The sequence below is a fragment of the Scomber scombrus genome, chromosome 17 (assembly GCF_963691925.1).
Source record: "Scomber scombrus chromosome 17, fScoSco1.1, whole genome shotgun sequence".
Taxonomy (NCBI): domain Eukaryota; kingdom Metazoa; phylum Chordata; class Actinopteri; order Scombriformes; family Scombridae; genus Scomber; species Scomber scombrus.
In genome coordinates this window covers 12,830,723-12,854,776 of record NC_084986.1, presented here as the reverse complement: position 1 = coordinate 12,854,776, position 24,054 = coordinate 12,830,723, and the positions used below count along the sequence as shown (strand labels likewise).

General features: G+C 38.7%; 2 protein-coding genes across 4 annotated transcripts; one reads left to right on the top strand and one right to left on the bottom strand.

Annotated features, from left to right (window-relative positions):
• The first annotated feature begins 7,358 nt into the window (after positions 1–7,358).
• mrps18a (mitochondrial ribosomal protein S18A) lies at positions 7,359–12,592 on the top strand. Its single transcript, XM_062437354.1, has 6 exons — positions 7,359–7,519; positions 9,829–9,860; positions 10,758–10,862; positions 10,964–11,087; positions 11,876–11,942; positions 12,061–12,592. Exons 1-6 carry the CDS (start codon positions 7,372–7,374, stop codon positions 12,203–12,205), a joined length of 621 nt encoding a protein of 206 aa, XP_062293338.1. The 5' UTR covers positions 7,359–7,371; the 3' UTR covers positions 12,206–12,592.
• Positions 12,593–12,719: 127 nt separating this feature from the next.
• On the bottom strand, positions 12,720–16,222 carry rsph9 (radial spoke head component 9). Of its 3 annotated transcripts, none has more exons than XM_062437587.1 (5): positions 15,939–16,222; positions 15,675–15,843; positions 15,182–15,311; positions 14,866–15,012; positions 12,720–12,971 (listed from the first exon to the last, which is right to left on the bottom strand). In XM_062437587.1, the coding sequence occupies exons 1-5, from the start codon at positions 16,163–16,165 to the stop codon at positions 12,811–12,813; spliced, it is 834 nt and encodes a 277-aa protein (XP_062293571.1). In that variant the 5' UTR covers positions 16,166–16,222; the 3' UTR covers positions 12,720–12,810. The 3 variants fall into 3 exon arrangements, with proteins under 3 accessions (XP_062293571.1, XP_062293573.1, XP_062293572.1); XM_062437589.1 differs by having other exon boundaries at positions 15,182–15,266; XM_062437588.1 differs by having other exon boundaries at positions 15,678–15,843.
• Between the last annotated feature and the right edge of the window lie 7,832 nt (positions 16,223–24,054).

Sequence of the window (24,054 nt, the reverse complement as noted above, 5' to 3'; positions counted from 1 at the left end):
CCATCTCTGACATGTTTGCTATGTCTCAAATGGATTAATGTTATATTATGTTCGCAAAAGACGACCTAAGGTGGCAACACGCTGAGGTGTTGAGGACGATTTGGTCTGCAGAACCAGCGCCAGTAGAAAAACCCACAGAACAATCCAACACCAAAACCAAATATACAGTATTCACAGATTTATTTCAATAATATGAAACATCTGGTGGAAAGTTTGGAAATTTTTGAGACAAACGCCTCCACCCAAAGCTCATCCATGACACCTACGAAAATGTGGGTGTTGTGGCTGGAAGTGAAAAATAAAGGATCTTGATTGACACTTCTGCATAACAAAGGGATAAAAAAATAGCAAGCTTTGTCTAATATCAATTTACTGCATGCAGTATTATTCAAATAGGACACACACAGAGTTTGTTTAGACACAGGTTACATTGCCAGTGCATCTGAGCATAGTGTTTTATCAAAGCAAGCGCGAAGTGAGGCTATCTAACTATGTACTGCTAACCCAATTTAATAGCCTACGCTGGTAATTTGATGCTTTGGCCTTACTTGGTCTTGTAGCACATGATGGCTAATGTTACTAACTTAGCCCCAGGTATCACTTCACAAGATTTTCGGTATCCTTGTTAGCTTGTTCACTTGTAGGCTACTCTAGAGGAAGGTGACAAATGAAGAACTGCAAAAAACAATGTTTTCAAACGAAATTTCTAAAACTAACAAAAGGAAAGACTAGCCAAACAGTTTTTAAATGTAGAAACAAATTTAACACTTGTTTCAAGCTATCTTCTCTCAACTATATGACATCATGTCCACTGTAAATATTCAGTAGTTATTTCCCTCCAATCATTCTTCTTTTTCCTCATGTTTCTGTATATTTATGAAGCAGATTCATAAAAATCCAGGATACACATTAATATTTTTGCTCAAGTTATTGAATTTGTATTGTGTTTTTCCTTTTAATGCAGTTACCTCTAAAATTTGCTTCACGTCTTGTCCAAACATGTAGTAAGTGAGTGTTTCCTGAAAGCTGAAACATGGCACCTGTTGAGTTGTAACATTTGTCCATAAACCATGCTGGTTAATGAACACATGTGCATAAAGTGGGTGCATGAAAGCATGTAGTTTAACCTTTAAATGTTATTATTTGGTGTGAATGGAAAAAATTAAACATATGAGAGTGCTTTCACTTGATGATAAAGCACTTCTTGAAAAAAAGTAGGTCTTCCTTCATTACTGTTCCTGGTTCTGTGTTTGTCAGCGATGGAATTTTACTGAAGAGTTTGCCTTGTGTTTGACTGACCGGTCCTTATACACAAGAGTGAATGGGAAATGGAAAGACTTCAGGTTTGCTTCTTTTCAGCGTCCACTCTTTTGTTGCATCATGTCTCTTTGTGCGAGTGAAAGTCTCTTAATTAAGCCTGATGCATAAAGACCGGAGAAACTCTTGACTGATTGCCGTTCACTGTACTACTACCTCTTCTCACCATGGCAAGCCAACTGTGCTCACAGACACACACATGCATAGACACACCAAGTACACCTTTTTACATTCACAAGATGGATTGAACATGGTGTTAAAAATACAACAAAAAAGGAGGTAGTAAAAATGAGAAAAAAAGACGGTCTCAAGTTGTTACCATGAATGACCCCCAACTGGGAAGGGAAGAGAACAAGAGACAAAGATAATGTTCCCCATTGGGGAGCCCACGTAACATGTCTTGATGGTGGAAGAGGGGGTTCACATCACTCAGCTGCAGAAGTTACTTACTTTCTCTGTTTTTATTGAAGTAGTTTGCAGTTGCAGTCCTTCATCTTGCCATAAAGCATGCTTGTTTTAAATCTGTTAAACATGAAACAACCTAATAAAGGATTATTTAAATGAGTGCTACTTTTTCTGCCCTATTAAATAAAATAATGCTAATGGCTTAGCAGTAGTGAAATATATGTCTGTGTGACACATATGTGACATAATCCAGTTGAATGTGTTTTAATATTTAATCCTCAAGGTCCTGCTGACTGACTGACTGCTGCAGGGCAACCGACTACCAAAGTGGGAAGGTAATTAAACAGTATCAGTGGAGTGAAGCTGCGCCTGACAATCACCGCTGCCCCCTGCTGGGCTCCACCAGCTTTCTGTACATTCTATACTATTCAATACATTTCATGCAGTTTCAGTCAGAGAAAAGGGGACAGACTAATGAGGGTGAAGAAAAATGCTGTTTTGACCTTATGTGACACCGGGTTTCTTTACCAGCCAGGTGTGGTTCCCATAAAAAAGGGGCCAGAAATCTGGTGTTCTCACTATATTCTGTAGGAGAAAACATCCTAGTATGTGTAACATGAATGTTGCCTCAGCAAATATAAAAAGTTGTAACAACTAATAGCAAATATAAAATATATATAACCCTTCTGCACAAGAGTTTCTATTCACAGGTTAAGTCAGCATCAAAACTTCAGAATTTGCTCATGTTAGATAATGTTACCTGGGAATGTTCTGATAAGCAACGAAACTGTACAGTAGTGTGACCTTGTTAGGTGAAGTTCTGCCAGAGCGCTGCCTTGACTCCAGTTCATTACACAAAAGACAATTACTTCTAAAACTGTCTTTTTCTCTCTTCAACAGATGGTTCGGCAACAGCTATTGTGAATGCAGTGTGTTAAATACAAATAAGTCGCCACAGGGGCATGTTCACTATCGTGGTTCCTTGGGTTCATGGCCAAAAATGTGAACAATCCCTCAAATGCCATCTTAACTGTGGAGCCTAAAAGAGCTGCACACTGAGATGCAAATGGCCTTCTTCTGTGATCGTCTCATCCATGGAGCAGAGAGTAGATAGAGATTACCGTCACCCTGCCGCCACAAAGGAGGCATTGTCTCGGTGATCAGGTCCCTTCGTCAAGGACACTTAAGCAGTCACATTCCTTGAGACGAGACCAAAAAATGGCATTTAAAGTGTCTCTCCTCCTCATAGGCTTTGATATTTAAATGAAACATGGCCCTGTACAAACAGGCGCCTCAGCTGAGGAAGAAGGGGGAGAGTAAATCAGATAGGATTTCCCTCAGATGAAAAGAGCTTGTCTGACATTTTCACAGCGAGCGCCGAGGGACGCTGAGGCAATGTTGGTTCGATGTCATGGTGGGGAGTTATTGCTGTGTGGAAAAGGTTACCGTTTTCACCCCGCTTCCCTGGACAAACTGTTAAAACGCAACAGGGAATGAGCAGATGAGCTGAGACTGGAGCGAAGACGAGCGGGCACGGTCACATCACACAAAAACAAATCCATCCCACCCCGCTGCATTCCCCTCTTTATTGTCACACTGGTCAGTTTGTTTTGCCTTTAATGTTTTGGTGAACACTGAAGGGCCCCTGGTGATAGCTTCTGCTCAAGAGCCTAAACACAAAAAGACCTGCAACAGGGTCATTATAACTAAACCATGGGATCTGAATAGTTGAATTTGGGGTGGTACCTCTAATCAAAATCACTGAATTACACAATCTGACTGTTGTGGCGTAGCTTTCATACTTCCTTAGATCAAGATTTCTCCCATTGAGAACGTTTTCGACAGAATATCTCATTCCCATGCAGATGGAATGTGTGGATTTGCTGCCATCCAGATTGATGGGCACAGTCTGGTATGCAATTAAGGCATAGCTGTCACTAAGAGGCTTTCCTGGATGATTAACTTGTAAGGGCTGTTGCATCCAAGGAAGTCAACTGAACACAATTAGCCTATTTCGAGGGAATAGGGTTTGGTTAAAGGCCCCCACTGCTTGCAGAGTGAGGTGAGAGGGAAGAAGCTTCCCAAAGCAGACAACTGGAAACAGAGACGCTGGTTTCATTGACCAGGGAGTGGAGATCAAGGTCCACAGTGACGATCAATGTCAATACGCGTCCATCGACTCCTCTGCTTATTTGATGTTGGGTAAAGCTTCTGTGCAAGTGACAGAAATCTTTATTTATTCAAGTACCAACAAGTCCTCCTTCCCCCCACCTTCCCTTACATATTCGGATGTACGTGCTAGATGGCACTGGCTTCCTCAACACATTTGCTGCTCTTTGAAGAGGCTCTTATCCCTGTTTTCCCCTCACTTGGCCTTCTGTGAGTGCCCGCTTCTGTCCTCTTTCTCACACATACACACACTCATTCAGTCATACCCCTAAATACGCACACAAACATGAACACATGCTCCCCTGCATCCGTCTCTCTCAAATGCACTTTATGTATGACAGGAAAGCCTCTGAATCCATTTTTCATGCAGATGGCACTCCCTGTGATACAATAGCTCATTGGCTCCCGAGTAGTCCTCTTCAAATGTTTGAAAACATTTTTTACTCTCTTTGCAGTTTTCTACTCGCCAGGATGCTGTTTTTGTTTTCCTTTGGTGCTGAGGTCCAGTCTCCTCGGTTGAGTTGTGTTTGTTTGACCTTTTAAAGGGTCACTCCTGGTGGCTGGCAACAAGTAAGTCAATTAAAACAGGGGGGGAGTTCTGAGGAGAATGAGGAGACAGTTGACTTGTTTCCATCAGGATCACTGCTCTGCATTAAAATCAGTCCCCTGACTGAATCCAAGCCACTCCGTCTGTTTTAAATGAAAGAATTGTGTAGACTACACAAAACGTAACAGATGACTAATATAGGCTCTGAGTGATCTTTTTATGTGGCACAGGGGTATCTCATGCTGTGCTGATTTGTGCAACAGTGCCCACATTAGTTTCCCACCATGGCTGCCCCTGTTCTTAACTTCCTCCTTCTGCATGTTGCCATGACGCCTGCAGCGGCATTCTCACAACCACATGGTTCCAAGTCAACTGCAGTCCTTTTTACTAAAAGGCTGTCTTCAGATGGTCATGTGACTTATGAGGTGACCATTGGTATTAAAGGAGCTGCCACAGTCTGACTTTGTTCAAATTACTATCACTTTAATGATTTTTTTTATACCTGGCTCACAATACATGCATGAATTTTAATCTTAGGGATGATCTATTAAATTCAGACCTGTTTTAATTTCTTCTTTTTTTGGCCACTTGGGAAGAAACAAGCCTGTAAACACAACACTGACATATCATCACATTTAAAAGTGATATGACCAACGTCTTAGTAAACAGTTGCTCATTTACATATCCAGCAGAAGCAGTCCAAGTTAAGTCAAATATTCATTCCCCGTTTAGCTCAGTTTTTGCTCTACTAACTGTTGAGACATATCTGGCTCTTTAGCTGCACAATACTCCACTTTGTATGCCAGATATACAGTAGGTTTGTCCGTGCTTTAACAGTGCTGGCTACTGCAGCTGAGAACTATGCTGATGAGAGTAATGAGACTGAGCCAAAATACAAAAATATGTCTATAAAACCAAAACAATGAGTAAAAAGACCCTACAATGCTCTGTAGAGCTGAGGGGAGTTGAGAGATAATTATCTATGGGTTCTTCACTACCGGCTACCTCTTTCACATATCGTTTCATCCATTGTCATTATTAAAAATATTATTAAGAGCAGTTTTAATACCATTGTATATTATTTATGTCTACAATTTGCAGTATTTTCTGCATTTCTTGAAGTATTTGATGTTTAAAAGAAATTCATAACCAGCTTTCTGTCATAAATTAGTTTATTGTTGTGCTATTTTCACCACTCTAAGAAGAACTCACATGTCTGTGGAAACAATGAAGTATATCAACAGAGAAAGTGCTACATGCTCACTGAAGCTCAAGGTCAAACAAATGTTGTAACTTTCAGATGATACTTTTTCGTTTTTTCCTTTGGAAAATTGAGACTTGCCCTGTGAACAAAAGGAAACTTGTTTGCAAAAAATATCTAATAATTATAACTTAGCAAACCACACAAGGGGGCAATAATCCTCACCATAAAATTTTGCAATTGTAGGCGATCCTGCAAAAGAAGGTTAAGTTTCATGAAGGCTGCGCCAGGATTTATCATACAGCTCATATTGGCACAAGACTAAGTTCAGCAAGTTTACTCAGTAAGGGCTTCTGTAAGTGCAATGTAGCCTGCTTTGCTTCCTTTAGGCAAGCAGATGAAGCCATGAGATAAATCCTGAAAAACAGCAAACAAAAACATAGCAATTGGGACAATGCCATAGTGTTCTTCATGATAACACTATCAAACATCAAACTCTTTATCTTCTCCAAGTTGCTTTATCTGCCCCTGAAGAATCTACCTGTACCCTCTGGTTTCTGCAACAAAAAAGTTTGGCATGTTCCTACACCGCTGTGCTCAGTGCCTCTCAGCATGAATAGAGACGACTGACATATGTGACCCTGTCTCTTTTATGAACTTTGAGCATCTAAACAAAAGCAACAGGAAAATGAAAATACCTCAATGGTACATACTGGAGTTTATTATACACGTTATACACATGTAAATCCTGCTTGCAGACAATAACATGGACATGTGCTATGAGCATTGATAGTTTTTTTTATATTGAATCTCTTGTGGCCTTCAAAAAAATCTATCTCTAGGTCTGTCTGGATGCCACTGTCACTTTTTCTCAGAATTTGTCCCTTAGATAGGATCCACATTTTTTTCCCGTCTTGTGTTTAATTTTGTGAGATATTGTGCTTTAACACTTTTTTGTTGGTGATTGTAGATTAATCAGATTTAGATCTTGACTTTGTGTGTCATCCATTTATATGTAGCTATAAATAAACTCATCTGGTCTTGAGAAGGAATTTCCTCTTGGCCATGCAATAGTTTTTTATTTTTAAAGCCAGAATACATAAATTTAATAAAACATAAAGTTCATCCACAGACACGCTGGTAATTTAAATGGATTTGTGTACTTGTGTAGTCCAGGGTTATTATTAGTTAACTGAAATGAAAATAAAAATGATAGTTTTTAACAAAAAGAAAACAAAGTAAAAATTACAATGAACAATGAAAAAGTATCATTAATGGTTAAAGAATAAAATAATAAAATGACTTTACACAATATAATGCCTTTAATAAACAATGAGTTGATAAACCATATTTGGTGTCATGTATTCTTTCATCCTTTTCAGCTTCTACAAATCAAGGCTTTCCTCCAAGTACCTGAAAAACTAAAATTTAAGACTAAAACTAAATAAAAACTAAACTAAACTAGTTAATTCCTGAAAATACAACTAAAGCTAAAAACAATTGAATCACTTGTTAAACTAACTAAAACTAAACTGGGGAAAAAAACAATAGGGTCATTGCCGTCCGGCTCGGTCCCTGATTAAAACAAATTCAAATTTCATACTATAATAACCCTGGTGTAGTCTACTTTCTTGTGGATGTAATGAAAAGTCTTCACCGAGGGTGTCGCTGGTTTTCACTCTCGCGAGATTATCAAACAGGAAGAGACGAAGACGAAGGTCAAGGAGTAAACATGGCAGCCACCGGTGTATTGAGGTCTGTCTGGACCTCTTTTGCAGGTTTAAAACTTGGTGTCACTGGCAGCAACGTGAGTGCTCTGCAGAGGATAAACGTCCCCCAGTTGTCAGCTTTTGCCATTCAGAGCAGAGGAATCCGCCAAGGTGAGACTTTTATTCAAACGATGCCATATTAGCCCAGTTGAGCTAACTAGCTAACGTCAGCATGTTAACATCACGTCACTCCATTGATTGAAGCATTTCAGTGTAAATATTTTATGTCATAGAATATCTTGAGATTTGAGTACTTTTATTAGTCAGTCTCAGTTCACACTTGTTCTTAAAATGTCGCTTGAACACAAACATGTTACTTTCTGAATGAGGTCAGGGTGATTCACTTTCCAATATTACAAAACGTCTCCTCTTTCAGCAAACTATCATTTTCATTATCGATTAACCTGTCGACTACTTGGTTTGTTGTTTGTTTGGATTCTCATTAGTTGGGACAACACGTTAAGATCATTAACGTATACACATGCTCTCACATACATGCATACACATATGCAATGGCAGCACCCCACCCCAATTATAACAATATAAACATTACAAAAAACAAATACAATCCGAACAAAACCGTGTGAAACTGTCTCTTCATGCATCTCTCTTTATATACACGTGTATATACATACCATGTGACCATGCTTACCAAATGCTTTGAGCTACAAATTGTTGTTTAGTTTAGAAAAGGTCAAAAGTTATTGCAAAAGCTATTGTGAACATCAAGGCGGCATCTGTGTAGGAGTACAGTGAGATTCTAGTTCAAATGTTGTATAACTTCAGCTCTTGTAAGTCAATTTTGTCAAAATCTGTGTAGTGTTCTGTTTTATCAGTCCCACTCATCTTTAAATGTGTCATACATGTAGGTTGGTATCTGTACTATTGTGCACACAGTGCACCATTTTTATTCTATTTTTTGTCAAACAAAATGTATACATGTGACATTTCACAAGTCAGTAATGCTTACATGTCCCCTCTAGACATGTTGTAAGATGTATATAAAACACTAAACTGATATTTTACAAAACAAGCTCAGTTATCTCATTACAATTGGGCAGCTGTGGGTCAGATTATCAGCGGTTGGATTCCTGGCTCCTCCAGACCACATGTCAAAGTGCGCTTGGGCAAGATACTGAACCCCAAATTGCGCCCCAAGACTGTGCAATCAGTTTGTGAATGTTTAGCTCCTCCTGAAGAGCAGTTTGGCACTTTGCACAACAGCCTCTGGCATCACCGTATGGATATGTGTCTGTGTGTGTCGGGTGAATGTAGTTTATAGCACTGTGGAATCCTTAATATAACATATTTTCCTCATTAAAAACTCATAATGTATAAATATGCAAATAATTTAAATTTCAAAAAATTTAACCGGACACAAAATGTCTTATATTTCACTGTAAAGTACATTCTGATTGTGTGTGTAATAAATGTTTCTACTAGCCTGGCTAACACCAGACCGCGTCTCAAACTCATGTGAGATTGAGGTAGGGTCTGGCGAGGAGTCGTTCATTTCCTCGTATTTGAGGCGGGATCAACGAATGTCGATCAAATGCTTCTTTACGCTACTGGACAAATTTACAGCCAATCATATCAAAGATACACAATGATATATTCAGAGCCTGTAGGGAGCAGCGTGAACACATCCTTTTTATGAAGGGAAAATCATGTAAGTGAACTTGCCTTCCAATTTATTTAGCACACACTCTATTGCTGCTTCGAACAGTTGCTGCTCCTACGTGGCTGCTATGGATGTAAACAGAGTCGCTCTACGGTCGTCATCATCTTGAGCCCGCCTCCCTGTTCTGTGATTGGTTCCCTATATCAGGCGAAAATTTTGTCTTGGTGGCCATGCTAACTTTCTGAGCGAAGTAGAATCTCGCTGGAATGAGAGCATGGGTATACCCAGGCTATGTTTCTACATCACACTCAAATGTGAATTGAATGCTGCATCACGATTGGTTACAAACCAATTGTGATGTCACAAACGATGCTCACAGGGTCCTTTAAACTAAAACTTTCCACCTTCAGCAGATGGATGTAAAAACAGCCTTCAAGTGTCAAACTCTGCACAGTGATAATAAACATCCAACTGAATTAACAGGAAGAAAAATGTATTTTGAGTGGAAGGACACTTTAAAAAAAGGAAGCAGTTGTCACCTAAGCACATGGTGTGTCTTGATTGCTGTATGTAGGCCCTGTTTGTTATGAATTATGATTTAGCTTGACAGGAGATCAGACGGTTACTGTACTAATCAAAGCACTACCACTGATTGTATTTACTGCCACCACCATCTCTGGACATGTCTTTCAAAGATTGTGGTGGCCGTTTCAAAGGTCAGGATTGCAGTATTAAATAAGTAACTGCAATGTTTGTGTTCATGATTAAGACCTAATGTTATACAACATCTGTTTTACAGTTGTGGAGAATCAAAAGGGGAAAACAACGACTGTAAGTACAACCAGACTGATGTGAAACTGATAATGACATGATGAGTTGTTTTCATTATTAGACATTTAGTTCCTATCAGTTTCATTAGTTATAAGTACCCCGTGATTTGTTCTGTTGTCTAATAGACACAGACTCACAAGTCTGTCTCTAAACACTTCACTCATAGAGACTGAGGAAGATCTCCAGAGTTTCGTTGGTAATAAGTCGGCATAAACAATTAGAGAGTTAAATGAATTTAAAAATCCCCAGACTTTGGTATGCAGAGATGCCTGAAGTATCATGAAATCTAGTCCAAAGCTTTGACTGAAGATAACTACTTAGTACTACTAACATGCTAATTTCTGAAGAAAAGCTCATTTGTTGTAGATGCTGTTCATATAAGATCAATAATTTGTAGTTGCTGATGCCTCACAGTTTGTTGAGATGTTTAAGGACCGTATAAGAGGATGTAAATGCCAGGTTGAAACACTTAATATAACTAAAACATGGTTTGCACTGTTTACACAATGTATCTTAACTGTAAGCAGGGCCTCTCAGGTTGGAAAAATGCAATGATGTTGACCATATATCCAAATGTTGTGCAACTTAACAGATCGATTACATTTGAAAAGTGTCAGCTTTGGGTCAAGATTAGGTCATTAAAGTCACAAGAGCAACAAAGAGCCTAGAAGTGTAAGATCCACTTTGTTTCCACAAGGAGAGGCTTTCTCAAATGTGAGGAGATGCAACAAAGAGCAATTCCTTTGACCTGCAGTGGCACGCCTCTACAAACAACAGTTATATAGCAAAGTGGGGGTGAAGGTCTTATAATTCAAATATAGGAGTCACTATACTAAGCCTTTATAAGGAAGCTACCATAGTGTATTGTGGACTAACTGTAGTAATGTAACATATCAGATTGAAGGACAAATATTGGAAATACCAGCGGGACCACAGCCGCCAAACCCTGCAGCCAAGTGCCCCATTTACAGATGGAACCTGCAGCATAAATACAACTACACGGTAAATGCATCTCACAGCTTGTAATGACCAAATGAGACATTTTGATAAGTGTGTCAGCCGTTTAAAGTGCATGATGTTCTTTCTTTGTTTTTCCCCTCCAGGATGTCTTACTGCTCAGTCAGTTCATCAAGTCAGATGGAGGGATGTTGCCCAGGAGAATAACTGGTCTCTGTCTAGAGGAGCATCGCAAGATTGCCATATGTGTGCAGATGGCTCACAGAGCAGGTCTGTACTACTGCCTGCTCCATTTCTGTGTCGTATTGTTCTCTCCAAATTCAAATTTCCCTCACACTGTTTTCTGTTCTTACACGTTAAAATTACAACTTTAAAATGATTAAAATGCAATTCATTGGTGACAAAAAGGCACATACAGACTTAAAGGCAATGAATCCGACACTATCGAGATGGTGAGAAGTTGTGACAGCTGGGCCAACACATGAAAAAATTATCCATTCTCGTCTGCTTGGAGACTTCTCTACAGACCACATATTTATTGCAGGTTAAAGCACTGAAGCAAAGTTTTGTCTCTGTCATGAATTCGGTTACATTGATTTCAAACACTGTCAGCTGTCAAACTGATGAAAACATGAAGTGGTAATGAAACAAAGGCATAAAGAATAGTTCAGCATTTTGGGAAATACTCAGATTTTCTTTCTTGCAGGAGAAAAAAAAAAAGGTTTCAGCATTTAAATCGTCAAAAAACCACAACTTGCTGTGTTTACGTTGATTTAGTCTGGTCAGAGCCAGGCTAGCTGTTTCCTCCTGCTATTAATCTTTATACTAAGTCAAGAATTGCCTCCTAGTTGAAGTTAATACTGAACGTATAGACATGGGACTGGTATCAATCTTCTCATCATCTCAGCGAGAAATCAAGTAAAAGTACTTCCAAATTACTTATACATTTAACATGTAGCATTAATAGAACCCAATTATTATTTTGTTCCTTTACCAGCTTTACTGAATAATGGCAGAATTTCTTACATTAATAGAAATGACTTTCCTGCTTGTTCAAGGTCTGCTTCCTGACCACAAACCCAAACTTCCAGAGGGCCACGTCCCAAAAAAGCAACAACTCAACAGGTGGTGTATGCATTTGTGTACATGTCTGTGTGTTTCTCACCATTATCTATAAATGGTCAGGATGAGTAGGTCCCAGTGCAACTCAAACTTAAAATTGTATCTGCTGTTTATTGTACAGATACCTGACCCGCTGGTCCATTGACTCGGTAAAACCCATCTATAAAAAAGGACTGAAGTGGTGTAAGAATCGCATGCCCGTTGGCCACCCAGCACTCAAGGACAATGTACGTTACAGCGTTAAACCAGTTTACACAAAACACTGAAGGACAGAAAACCACACAAATCAGCACTGAAACTGGAGGAAGGCCGGTGGGACCACAAGGAAGCAGATTCTGGTGGATTTTCACTCAACCCGGTCTTTCAACCACATCTGCAATCTACACTGACTTTTGACATGCAGCCCTGGGAAAAGATTTATCCATCTGTATTTATTGTACCTTTTGTTTATTAAGCTGCGTCATACTTTCAATTAATCATGCTCAGCCCCACCCAGAGCCATCTATTCTGTCCCTGTTGGTATTCAAAAAGCCCTTGAAGTGACAACTTAACATAAAGATAGCAACAAGTGGGTCAGTGTCACATTTTCAAAGTAGGTGGTATGTTGACTGTGTATAATCAAAGAAACACAGATGTGCAAATAAAATCTGTCTGTTTACTCCACCTCTCAACATGTGTTTACTGTATAGGAAAAGCTTTTTGCATGAGAACTAAATGGAACAAAAAGCTTGTAGTTGCAAACTGTATCACTCTACCTCTTTTATTAGTTTTTTGGATCAGACAAAAACAATTCTGCTATATGTTGCATTTTGGTTTTGAGGGTTGATGAGAACGAGAAATTAGTTGCTTGAAATAAGTTTAAAATGTCTGTTTATAGCATGAAAGGAAGGTCCAAATTCTTGGTCCCATCACCAATGTAGATGTATCCATGCTGCGGTGTCATTGGCACGTGGTAGAAGGTCCGGCCAGGCCACAGCAGGCTACGAATCACACACACTTTGCTGGCACATTCAAACTGAAGACTCCACGATCCTACAAAAAAAAAAAAAAAAAGATTATATAAAAATTCTCAGCTCTGTGTATCAAAGTTAAAAGCCAACTAGTAATTCACGGACCGGTTTAATTGTCTGCATTATTGATGACCTTTTTATAAACACCTGCCTGCGGAGAACATTGATGTTTATTGCAGGATGCTGCCACATCATGTTCACAGACTACGCTGAATTGAAAAAGAGACAACAGTAATCTTTAGAAATTATTCCAAGAAGATTATACTCTTCACATGCTTAGGCAGCCAAGGAACACTCCAATAAATCAACCGTTTGTGTTTCTGATATCTGTAGTCAGTCTAAACCTGTTTCTTAATATGTTAGGGTGTGACCATGAACCCAAGACCCTGAGACTCAAAAACAAGAACTGGATCTGCTGCTACAAAAACAATAAAGCCATTTGATTGATTCCTTTACACAAAAGGGAGGTAGTTATAGTAGATTAGATTGTGGCGTGACCGCTTTTATGCATTTGGATTCATCCGGCAAAGTATGATTCGAGTAAAAGCGACTTTGAATTTAGGCACAGTATTTGTAATGCTACACATAATGTCCAGGTTGTAACTGCAGGGAAGGGAAACCTGAAGCCATAATTCTCGAGCTGCAAACTGTTTCCAGGATTGTTGTGGAAAAGAGGGGGAGCCCAACTTGGGCTCTCAGAGGAAAACACCTGTCTTCTCGTGAAGATACAACATACCGCATTTTCCCCGGTGTCCCGTTTTTTAAAATGTTAACTCTCTCATTTCAGCAAAAGGAAGTGGCCCTGCTGTTACGAGAGCTGCAGCAAGTGTGGCATGATTACAGCTGTGTAATGTCTGCTGCAGTGATGACACTGCTGACGTCCGTATCAACTCAAAGAACACACACAAGCACAGTATACACGTGTAAACCCTCTTAAATCAGACATCTGTTGCATGTCAGGACACGGGCACTAAATATTTTCCTCTTTCTTTCACGCACTCACAGTTGTAGCTCCAGAGCTTCACTTTATCAAGATTCACTGTGGTCTGGATTACATCCAGCTAAACAACAGACCTCACAACTTAACACACTCTAAATTCACATTATGGTTTTCAGTGTCCTATCATATGTAATACTATAGCAGGAGCTTCCCAACAGCATCCGAACACACAAACCTCAACGACTCGTCATTTAATCTTTTCAACAATGACAAACTAAAGTAAATTACCTACATCAAGCACATGAGGTGAAATTGAAACACTTCCTGCCTGTAAGGACTAATTTTACCTTAACATGTTTTATAACACTGATGCACTCTGGGAAATATGTGGCAATCATGGAAGTTTTCCATTGTTTATTAATGGTTTTAATCTTGCAAAAACCCTGCAGTGATTATTTGAGCTGTTTCAGTTTCATCTCCTACGAATCTGAGCAATCAGTCTGTACATGGGTGCATCTTTCAGGCTATGAGACCCCTGCACATGAATCTGGATGAGAACATATTCCCAGAAAACCTATCCCATCTGGAAGGTCTGTTGACATCTCAAGGATTTGGAATTTATTTCAAAAGTTTATCTGGTTGCTTAACCGACCGTTTTACTGTTAAAATGATTCAGTTGCTTGGATGAAATTCCTTAGACTTTGTCAGATAAATCAACATAATGATTAATGCTGAATCACAGCTCATTTGGTCATAATGTAGCAAGGCAGTTGGAACCCACCTGGCTCAAAATATGTGTGTGTTATAATCGGATGACCCTTTCTCTACTGGTTTGACTTGCCATAGTGTCCTTACAAAACCTCTTAGAGCTCAGTGATTACAAGACACACCAAAAACAGTGTGTTTGTGTGCTGAAATACTGGCAACAAATCTTGAAAATTTTGATATCTGGTTGCATGCAATTCTGTCGTTTCACCTTTGGGAATGTCATCGCTCAGTACATCCAGGAAGTCGATGGCTGGGTTCAAATCAGCCATCTCCAGGATGGATTTCTTCTTTAGATTCTTTGACTCAGAGAGGTGAAGGAAACTGTCAAGCTTTCCTGCCTCTGAGTGAGAGAGACCTGAGGAAACAATTCACAATTCATCGACATGAAATACATATGAGATTACATAAAATAAATACCACATTGTAGCCGTTCTTAATGAAACACTTCAGGGTCAGTTGCATGCCGCTGCAAATGTTCACACTCTGTAATGAGACACAACATGTGGCAGAGTAATCTATATTACCACCAAAGCTGCGGTTCATCTGGACCAGGCCGTGTGGACTCTTGATGAATGCGCTGCGTGGTACCACAGACACTTCCTCATCAATCTGATGAACTGTCACTGCCAGCCTCTTTTCCTCATTCACTTTGGTCTGGAATTTCATAACAGTACAGATAGCGTTCATTTCAGCCAGGAAATTGAAGAACCTTATTACCTCTTTTCCTGTCATTCATCATCAATTGAAGCAGCCACTCATTTGTTTCGTTGCAACAGACCCGTGAGACTAAATAGAGCTGTATCTGTTGGCAAAGGACCACTGTGTTTTTAGCAGTTTCTTCTTTATAGAACTGTATATTTAATTTTGGTCCCATATGTGCACTTGTTTTGGCTGTCATTAATGCTCGATGGAATAAATGATGTGCTCAAATATTTTGTTTGCATGACAGTAGACAGATGGATTCATAATAATCAAGCTGTGGGTAATTTAACACTGTTTATTGTTGATCATACTCACCACTACCTCCTCCTCTACAGCATCATCCCCCTCTCCTTGCCTTTGGATCTCAAGGAGCTCATACACATATGAGGGGTCACCCATGAAGCGACCCCTTGCAGTTTTGGACACTTCCTCGATCATAGTGTGTGTGGCAGGGGGAAGCAGGAACCAGTCCATGCAGTTGAAGCTGGAGATAACAAACAGGCAGACAGATTTCACACACATCAGTGGCAGAAATACACTCAGTGCAATGATGTGAAATCACAGGTGAAATCATCTTACCTGTACAGATTCGTTGTATCCTTCATCTCATCTTCTCCTCTCCCTTGAGCAATATAATAATCCCCCTTTAATCCCAAAATTTTGCCCCAAAACAAGACTCTGTGGAACTTGTAGTTTTTCTTCAGGATCACCAGGGAAGTTTGCAGGGCGGACTTTTGCTCAATGTTTAAAGTACATCCAGTACCAGCAACGAGCTCCAAGGAATAATATAACGAATTTGAGTCCATTGTTTGTGTACTTATACTGTAGATATCGATACTGATTAGCGTTATCTGATGTTTTTGTACAGCTTGTTTGCTAACAGCTAATGCATCTGGGTCGTTCCGAACGCCAGCTGGGTAGCTAATGACAACAGAAGTTGCTGGGGTGGTTGTCTTGGCAACGCCCGAGCCTTTGAAAAAAAACCCACCCCCACCCACCTTTTTTTTTTTTTTTTGTAAAAAACTTTATGGAGTGTGTTGTATTCCCACCCATAACACATCCCAGTCAAAAAGATAATTAAACACAATTTGATAACACATTGCTTTTTAGATGTGTTTGCTTTTTAAAAAGAAAAAAACCCCTGTTTGATTGGAACAAGGGCGACTCGGGTCTGACGTCACGCGGCAGCTCCTCAAATGTGTGCGTGTGCCCTCTCTGACATAATAAATATTTAGTTTCATTTGCTGATAGGAGAGAAAATAATTTATAAACTCTGTGATTTATAGTGTTAGAGTTCAAACTCACACCTACTGGTAGACAGAGTTGGTAAATCACCGTACACAGCTGGCAGGATACATGCAGATACCACTAACATAACTGCATGGCACATGGGTATGCTAGTAAATTTAATTTGTACCACACTTTTCATTCATGGTGAAACTGAAAGTGCTACAGTATTACCCCTACACTCAAAATGTGTTTTTCTTCTTGTTCAAACAGTTGAATGTTTCTTTGACATTCTTTGAATGTCCTGCTGAAAGTGGAAAATTTCTCCAAGCTCACTGTAAATTCCATTTTAATGGGTGGATTTACCAGCATGATTTGTGACATCACAAGTAGTTTCGAAGCCAATCCTGGTCAAATATTCAATTTACATTTGTGTGATGTGGAAACTTGAATCCTTCAGTGCGCAAACACTGAGAATGGACTTTACAGTGAAGTAGTAGACCAGGAGATCATTTTGTGGAAAAAGTATTTATATTAAGTAAGTAATTTAAGTAAGTAATTATATTCAAAGTAGAGTGTTTTATATACATTTTAAGACTTGCCTGTAGTAACATAGAACACACCACATAAAGATAATTATAATAATAATATTTAAATTGAAAATGTTTTCCTGAACAGAAAGTTTGTTTTTAAAGAGTCTAGGGTCTGTGCTGCTCTCAGATTGTTAGGCTGTTCTACAGGCATTGTGCAGCAGAGCAGAAGGCTTGATCCCCCATGCACTTTAAAAAAAAAAAAAAAAGCCAAATTATATTTTTTGGCCTAAAACAGTAGTTTGTAAGTGGTAGTTGTAAGTAGTTGTTAAGACTTGAAAATATAAATTATTGACATTTGAGGCGATGTTAGTTAGCGTAACAAAGCAGCAGTTGTTTGCTTCAAAAGAATTTGGTGAGTTATTAATGCAGTATCTTTTAGTTGGGGTTAGGGTTAGGAACAACCTTTTTGTTAACTCTTGTTTCTGTGTTGTAAAATGTGGGAAAGCCAACTTTCCGAGTTGGCACTTCTCACTTGAAGTCTCAGTCTGGTTGTGCTGCCTGGTAAGTTTTTAACTGACCTTTAATTTAATTAAGTTGAAATGATAAGGGAATTATATTTAATTTAACAGTCATTAGTGAAAGCTAGCGACTAACTGATGCTCACAATGCTTCATCAGGCTAAAAACAAGGCTTACCTAGACTGTTGTAGGTGTTATTTGTTGAGTTGCATGTCCTTAATTTATATAAATTAATTGTAATTCATCTTTACTGCAGCAAAATGTATTAAAATTTAAAACAGGACACAATATTATATTGTCAGTCTTGTCAACTCAAGTGTCCAGCCTACTGTTTACATTGTCATTAAATTATTAAAATGTTAAAAATTTCTACTGACTTTTTTGCTTATTCCCAGCAAATTGTCACCTTTGTTTTTCAGATTGAATGCATTGCAAGTTCTGCAAGTTCACCCATGCTGTTGAAGCTGTTCTGTTGAAACACTACCGACTTGGCCTTGCATCCACACAGTGTGTTGTTGCACTTTTAGGACCATGAGTGCTTTGAAATCATAACTTTCAAGATTACACAGGACTGTCCCAAGGCAAGAGATCTTAACATTTCAGAGCTGGTTGTGTGAATTCAAGGACATTTGCTGTAAAAAGAAAATATTAATTCATTTGCATCATCACTTTAGACGCAGAGAGATAGTGTTGCCCATTCGTAGGGTGCAGCTTTGAAACCAATCGCCTTAACAGCCTTAATGGTCATACATCACAGAATCATAAAAACCATAAGCTAAGAGATTTACTGACACCAATAAGGGGAAATAAGTGATTTTCAGTCTAGTTACACAGACCAGCCACGTAATGTTAATCCTGAAGCTGGATTTTCATTGAAAAGTAGTCCTAGATTGGATTTCACAGAAAAAGGTGAACCTGATTGTGTACAGAATGTAGATTCCGAAATACTCAAGCACAGATTAGTTTCCCTTTTTCTTCGTATGCAATAACTGCTACATGTGTCGAAACATGCAATACAGGCAATTATAGAATAATTGAATGATATTTTGTCCCTTTCCAAGTTTCATAGAACTGCAATTCTCAAAGAGGTCTTTGCAAAACATAATATTGAAGTTGGGGAAGAAGCTGTTCAAGAGATATGTAACATTGTGTTTGAAAAAAATCCAACACGTGTTACGACATCAGAAAAAGGTACATTATCAACGGATTATAGGAGAAATAGATATTTCGGTGAGCATTTCTCCATCATTGAACCAACTGAGTTGTTGTACGACTGGTCTTCAAGAAAAGCCTACTTTTATGTTTTTGTGAATCAGGTTATTGACCTTTTAATGAATAGAGTAGAGTTTCTGGAAAAGCTTGTTTTCAGTCAAGAGTGTACTCCAGGGTATTACAAAACTTTTCAAGATGGTAAATACTTTAAGCAAAATTAACTTTTTGGAGAACAGGAGGTGTTTATTGCATTACGTCTATATATAGATGGTTTTGAATTGTGTAACCAGTTAGGCACATCAAAGAAAATTCATAAGATTACTGCTGTTTATTGGGTGATTCTTAATTTACCCTCAAAGTTTTGTTCCACTTTACTCTCAATTCATTTAGCTCTCCTTGGAAAGACTTGTGATGTTAAGCAGTTTGGTTATGAGAAGTCTCTCAATCCTTTAATTAAGGATTTAAAACACTGCAACAAACAGGGGTGTTTGTGCAAACTCGTAATAACTATGTAAAAGGTTCAGTATTTTGTGTCTTGCCGGCTTTCAGGAGAGTTTCAATGTAAACAATTTCTGTAGATTTTGTTTGACAAATCGAGGTGAAATAGCAACCAATGCAATTTTTGATTTTCAGCTATGTTCCAGAGAACAGCACAATACATTTCTTGTACAACTTAATAATGAAAATGTTCCACATGTAGGGGAGACCGGGGCTTGTTGTCACACAGGTAAGTTGTCACATTGCAATTATCTTCTCCACCAGAGGGCGCAACTAAAAAGTGGAATACTAGTTTTGTTCCTTTATATGGTCAGGTGTCATGTCCTGTCTGAGAAGAGAATAGCACATTGTGAGCTGAGATGAGCACCAATTAACCATTTTGCACAACCCAAAGTAAAAAATATCAACTTGATATATTTCAAAATAAGCTTCTTTCAGGTAAAAATCCTAACAGTGATAAATGTGGACTTGTTAGAGGAGAGATTAAGACATCCTGTCATACTTCAATCATTGTTCTGTTTTAAGCTAACTTTAAACTAGAGCTAGCTTTAGCAAACATGGTAGTTTGGGGCAACATGTCTCAGTCATTTTGTGGTCAGTTGTCACGTATGACTTAGTGAGGAAATTCGTTTATCAGGTTTTGTTTGAGTTTTTATGAATGGATCTTCCAGTTGTTGGAACAATGGCCACATTTCAGGACTGGTTTAAATTTCATAATTTTTGTAGTTCAATTCAATCTGGAATTTTGAGTTTAAGAAAGGTAAAACGGGCATTTGAGGCTGAGAGCCAGCAGTTCCCAAGGACTTTAATCCAGTGTATGTTGCATAATATTTTGTGTTAACGTTTGTTCAATGGCCATGTTCAATTACTTTTTCAAACTCAATGATAAACATTGTCTGTGCCTGACTTCAATGTTCACTTTCAAGTAAAAGAAAAAGAACAACAATAATTTTGTCCTTGTTTTATTAGTTGCAAAATCCAGTGTGACATCTTACCCCGTATAGTGAGACAACTTACCCAATGGTGGGGCAACATGTCACATGTTCACACTCTCCATTTGATTGCCTATAACTCTGCACTGACACAAGACATGAAAATGACATGAATACAAAATATATACCTGAGTCTTTGGTCTTTAATCTGGTACACTTTTTTTAATATGATGTATTGATTCCAAGAAATATATAAGAGTGTAAAAAGTGTGACAACAAGCCCCGGTCTCCCCTAAATGGTGTTAAAAGTGAATGTGTACTAAGTAAGCATCTGTCTTATTTTCACCCCGTCCCTGGTTTTTCTCCAGACATATTGCACAACTTTTATGAAGGTGTTATTACAGTTGAACTGTCTTTGTGTCTTAAGAAGTTGATTTCAAAAGGCTATATTACTTCAGACAGACTGAACAGCCTAATCACTTCATTTCCTTACAAGTATTCAGACAAGGTGAATAAACCAAAGACAATTTCTAAAGCAAATGTTGTCCTTTATCCTTGTTTCTTGTTTCTTATTGCTGCTGGTGAAAATCTCCCCAAGAATGTCCCGTAAAGTGGTGGTTCCTGAAGTACCTGAATCAGTTGAACTTCAAGGCAGCTTCACACTACAATATGAGGACCCAGACTTTATTAATGCTCTCTGTAATTTGATTTATATCCATGAGTTATCACCTGAACATGCTATCCTGCAGATTCTTTGAGACACCCCGTCTTGCTCATCAAGAGTCTGAGTTTATCCAGCAGAGTCACCCTCAGCTTTTATCAGGAACAATCTGCGAAGTGTCTCAGAGTGGCCTTCACCTTTTCCCATTCCATCCTTCTCCTATGATGTGGAGTTGAAGTTGCGCAAAGGCAATGAGGCAAATGAAGAGACCAAGAAAGGTATCAGCATAACAAGAGACATGAAGATAGAAATTTTGTACAAGATTGCTCAGGCAGTTTTTGACGTGAAAGCCTATTTTGATAAAGACCAGATTGAGTCAGTTACTTCTGCTCTCGACAGTAGACGTAGAGTTGAAGTAGAGTTGCCTTCAAGAACCAGGCAGTGAAACGGGGTATGATGGATGGAAAATGAGCAAGCTATGTCAGGCAGGCTGTATCAAAGTTAGCATTAACCAGAAAAAGAGGAGCTGTGAAGATGATGGTGCAGGTCCTTCTTTGAAGAGAGCAAAGAGGCAGCTCCTACAAGTGTCGTGAGTGTTGCTGTTGTTGTGGAAGAAGAGATTTTCCTTCAAGATCTCCCTGACCTGCCAACTACTTTTGCTTACCTCTTTGGGCTGATTTATGCTTTAAACCTCAAGTACCCAAAATGACCTTCAGTGAATCCACAAGTTAACTGATAATGTTGCATCTGGAATTGTTGATGTCTAAAAGTCTCCTTCTGTCCAGCCAACATCATGTTAATTTACTCTCCCTGTTACTTACTCTCAACTCTTATCTACCTCAAACTCCCACTCCCTCACATTTATCTTGCACTTAATTGGGGTTTTTATTAAACATGTTACATGTTAAGATTCAGTGTTTGTAAGATGATGACATATAGTGTTGAGCAGTATTACAAAAGCATTTGAGACTGAAAAGTTCTGGCTCTCAGTAACCTTGATAGCAGATTCATTAGATAAGTTGTGTATCATACTTGTTCTGTGTGGTCTCGTATACATGATTATGTTCCATCTTTCATCTTAGAGTAGATTACTCAACATCAAAGATGTTTACAAGCATACAGCGTAGCACAAGTTGACTGCTAGGGCTGGGACAATTGGGTCTCATTTGTTTGTATTTACTTGGCCCTGTTGGAAGGGATTTGGTGCAGGCACAGTTTAAATAAAACAAATGTTTTGAATGTATATGTTGCATCTGTAATTATTTATGCATTTGATGGGAAGTTATTGGTTCTAATTGATACATTTGAGTTATATTATTAACTATTGCAGTGTGCAATTTTAAATTCCTCTTAAATTATTCTACTATACTAACTTAACTAAATTAAAGTGGGTTCTATGTGTGTGAGAATTCAAAGTTATTACAATGTAAAATATTACTGCAACTTACAGGTGAGTTAGTAGAAGTAAGGATTCAAAGTTATTACAATGTAAAGTTATAAGTTGCAACTTATGGTTGAGTTAACAAAAATCAGAATTCAAAGTTGAGCAAACTCAAAACAACATTTTTAGTTTAATTGTCCAACTTAAACTTTAATCGAAGTTTGTTGCCTTGAACTTTTTGTTTTTTGCAGTGTGGTTATTATAGTATGTTTGTTACTGAGGGGTTCAGAGTAGCCAGCTTCTGGCAGATCTGAAGGTGTGGGTGGAGGTTTATGGTGTGATCAGTTCCTGTAGATAGTGAGGCGTATATCTGTTGATGGATTTGTATGTGAACAGCAGGATTTTGTAGTCAACCGTGAAGGAGACAGGGAGCTAGAGCAATGAAAACAGAATTGGTGTATTATGTTCGTGTTTTTGCATTTTCAACAGGATCCTGGCAGCACTGTTCTGAATGTACTGGAGCTTCTGGATGCTCCTGGCGGGGATCACTGTGTAGAGGGGATAAATGCATGAACACATTTCTTTGCAACAGGAGTGAACTCTGCTATAAAGTCATCTTGGGCGCACCTGAGCAGGTACAAACACACACCTGTGTCATTAAAGATGAGATAGAGGTCAATTTAAGTGTTTCCATGAACATAATTTAAGTTAACTTAGCGACTCATGACATGAACTTGCAGCAGACAGCATTTTGTCTTCCTTTGGGCTTACTGCAATTTCATGAATAGGATTTAGGGCCGGAAAAATAGAGAGCAACCACAGTGTGTGTGTATGTGTGTGTGTGCTTTAGGGTTCAACCTATAGAAATGATTTGTCCACATCTGAAATAGCTTAAAGATAAACTAGCAGGGAGGAAAGGAAGTGAAGGAGAGGAAGTGTAGGAGAGGTGGCCTCCACTTATATCATGACTTGATTTAATCATGTTTTAGTGACGTTGGGCATATTAAGCCTTATTATATTAATATTATGAAGCTTTTGCTAAACTTCAGTCCTTCTCCTGCTGGTGAGTTCATCTTCCAGCTCAAATCTTCATTCATTTTAATACATTTCCAGTTTTTAACTAATTTCCTCTTTTCTGTGCTGTCAAAAGCTCTTCTCATTCACAAATATTATTCATATCTGATCGATCAGCTGTCCTCCAATCTGATTTAATACCTCATGTTTTTCAGAGTGAGTGCTTAACCATCTACCATCATGATCATCCGACTGTCAAGTGACATTTAACTGTGTTCATCTTCCACTTGCTCCACTGTCTTGACTCCAAGGTACAATCCTCTCCTATCTCCATCAACCTGCGTTTGATTATGATGCTTTAACGGTGTCTAATTCATGAAAAGCCTAACCTCAAAAACCTTACTCCATTGTCAGCTCAGTTCTTACAAAATGTTGTTATAAACTGCTAGTGGTATTTCTCATGATGACGTATCCTGAACGCAGTGGATGCAGCAGTCTATTTACAGAAAGAAAGAGTAATGCTGAAGTCAGTCTGGCTCTTCTTAGCAGCATATGAGCCAAATCATGTTTTAAGCACTAAATGAACATCGGTTGTTAGGTTTATCTTGGCTCACATCCAGCAGTCTCAGCCAGTATAAGCAGTGTGAAACAGGCTTAAATTACACTTGGAAAAACATGATTGGCTTCTATCCAGCAAATGACTTTTGACAAGTCTTATA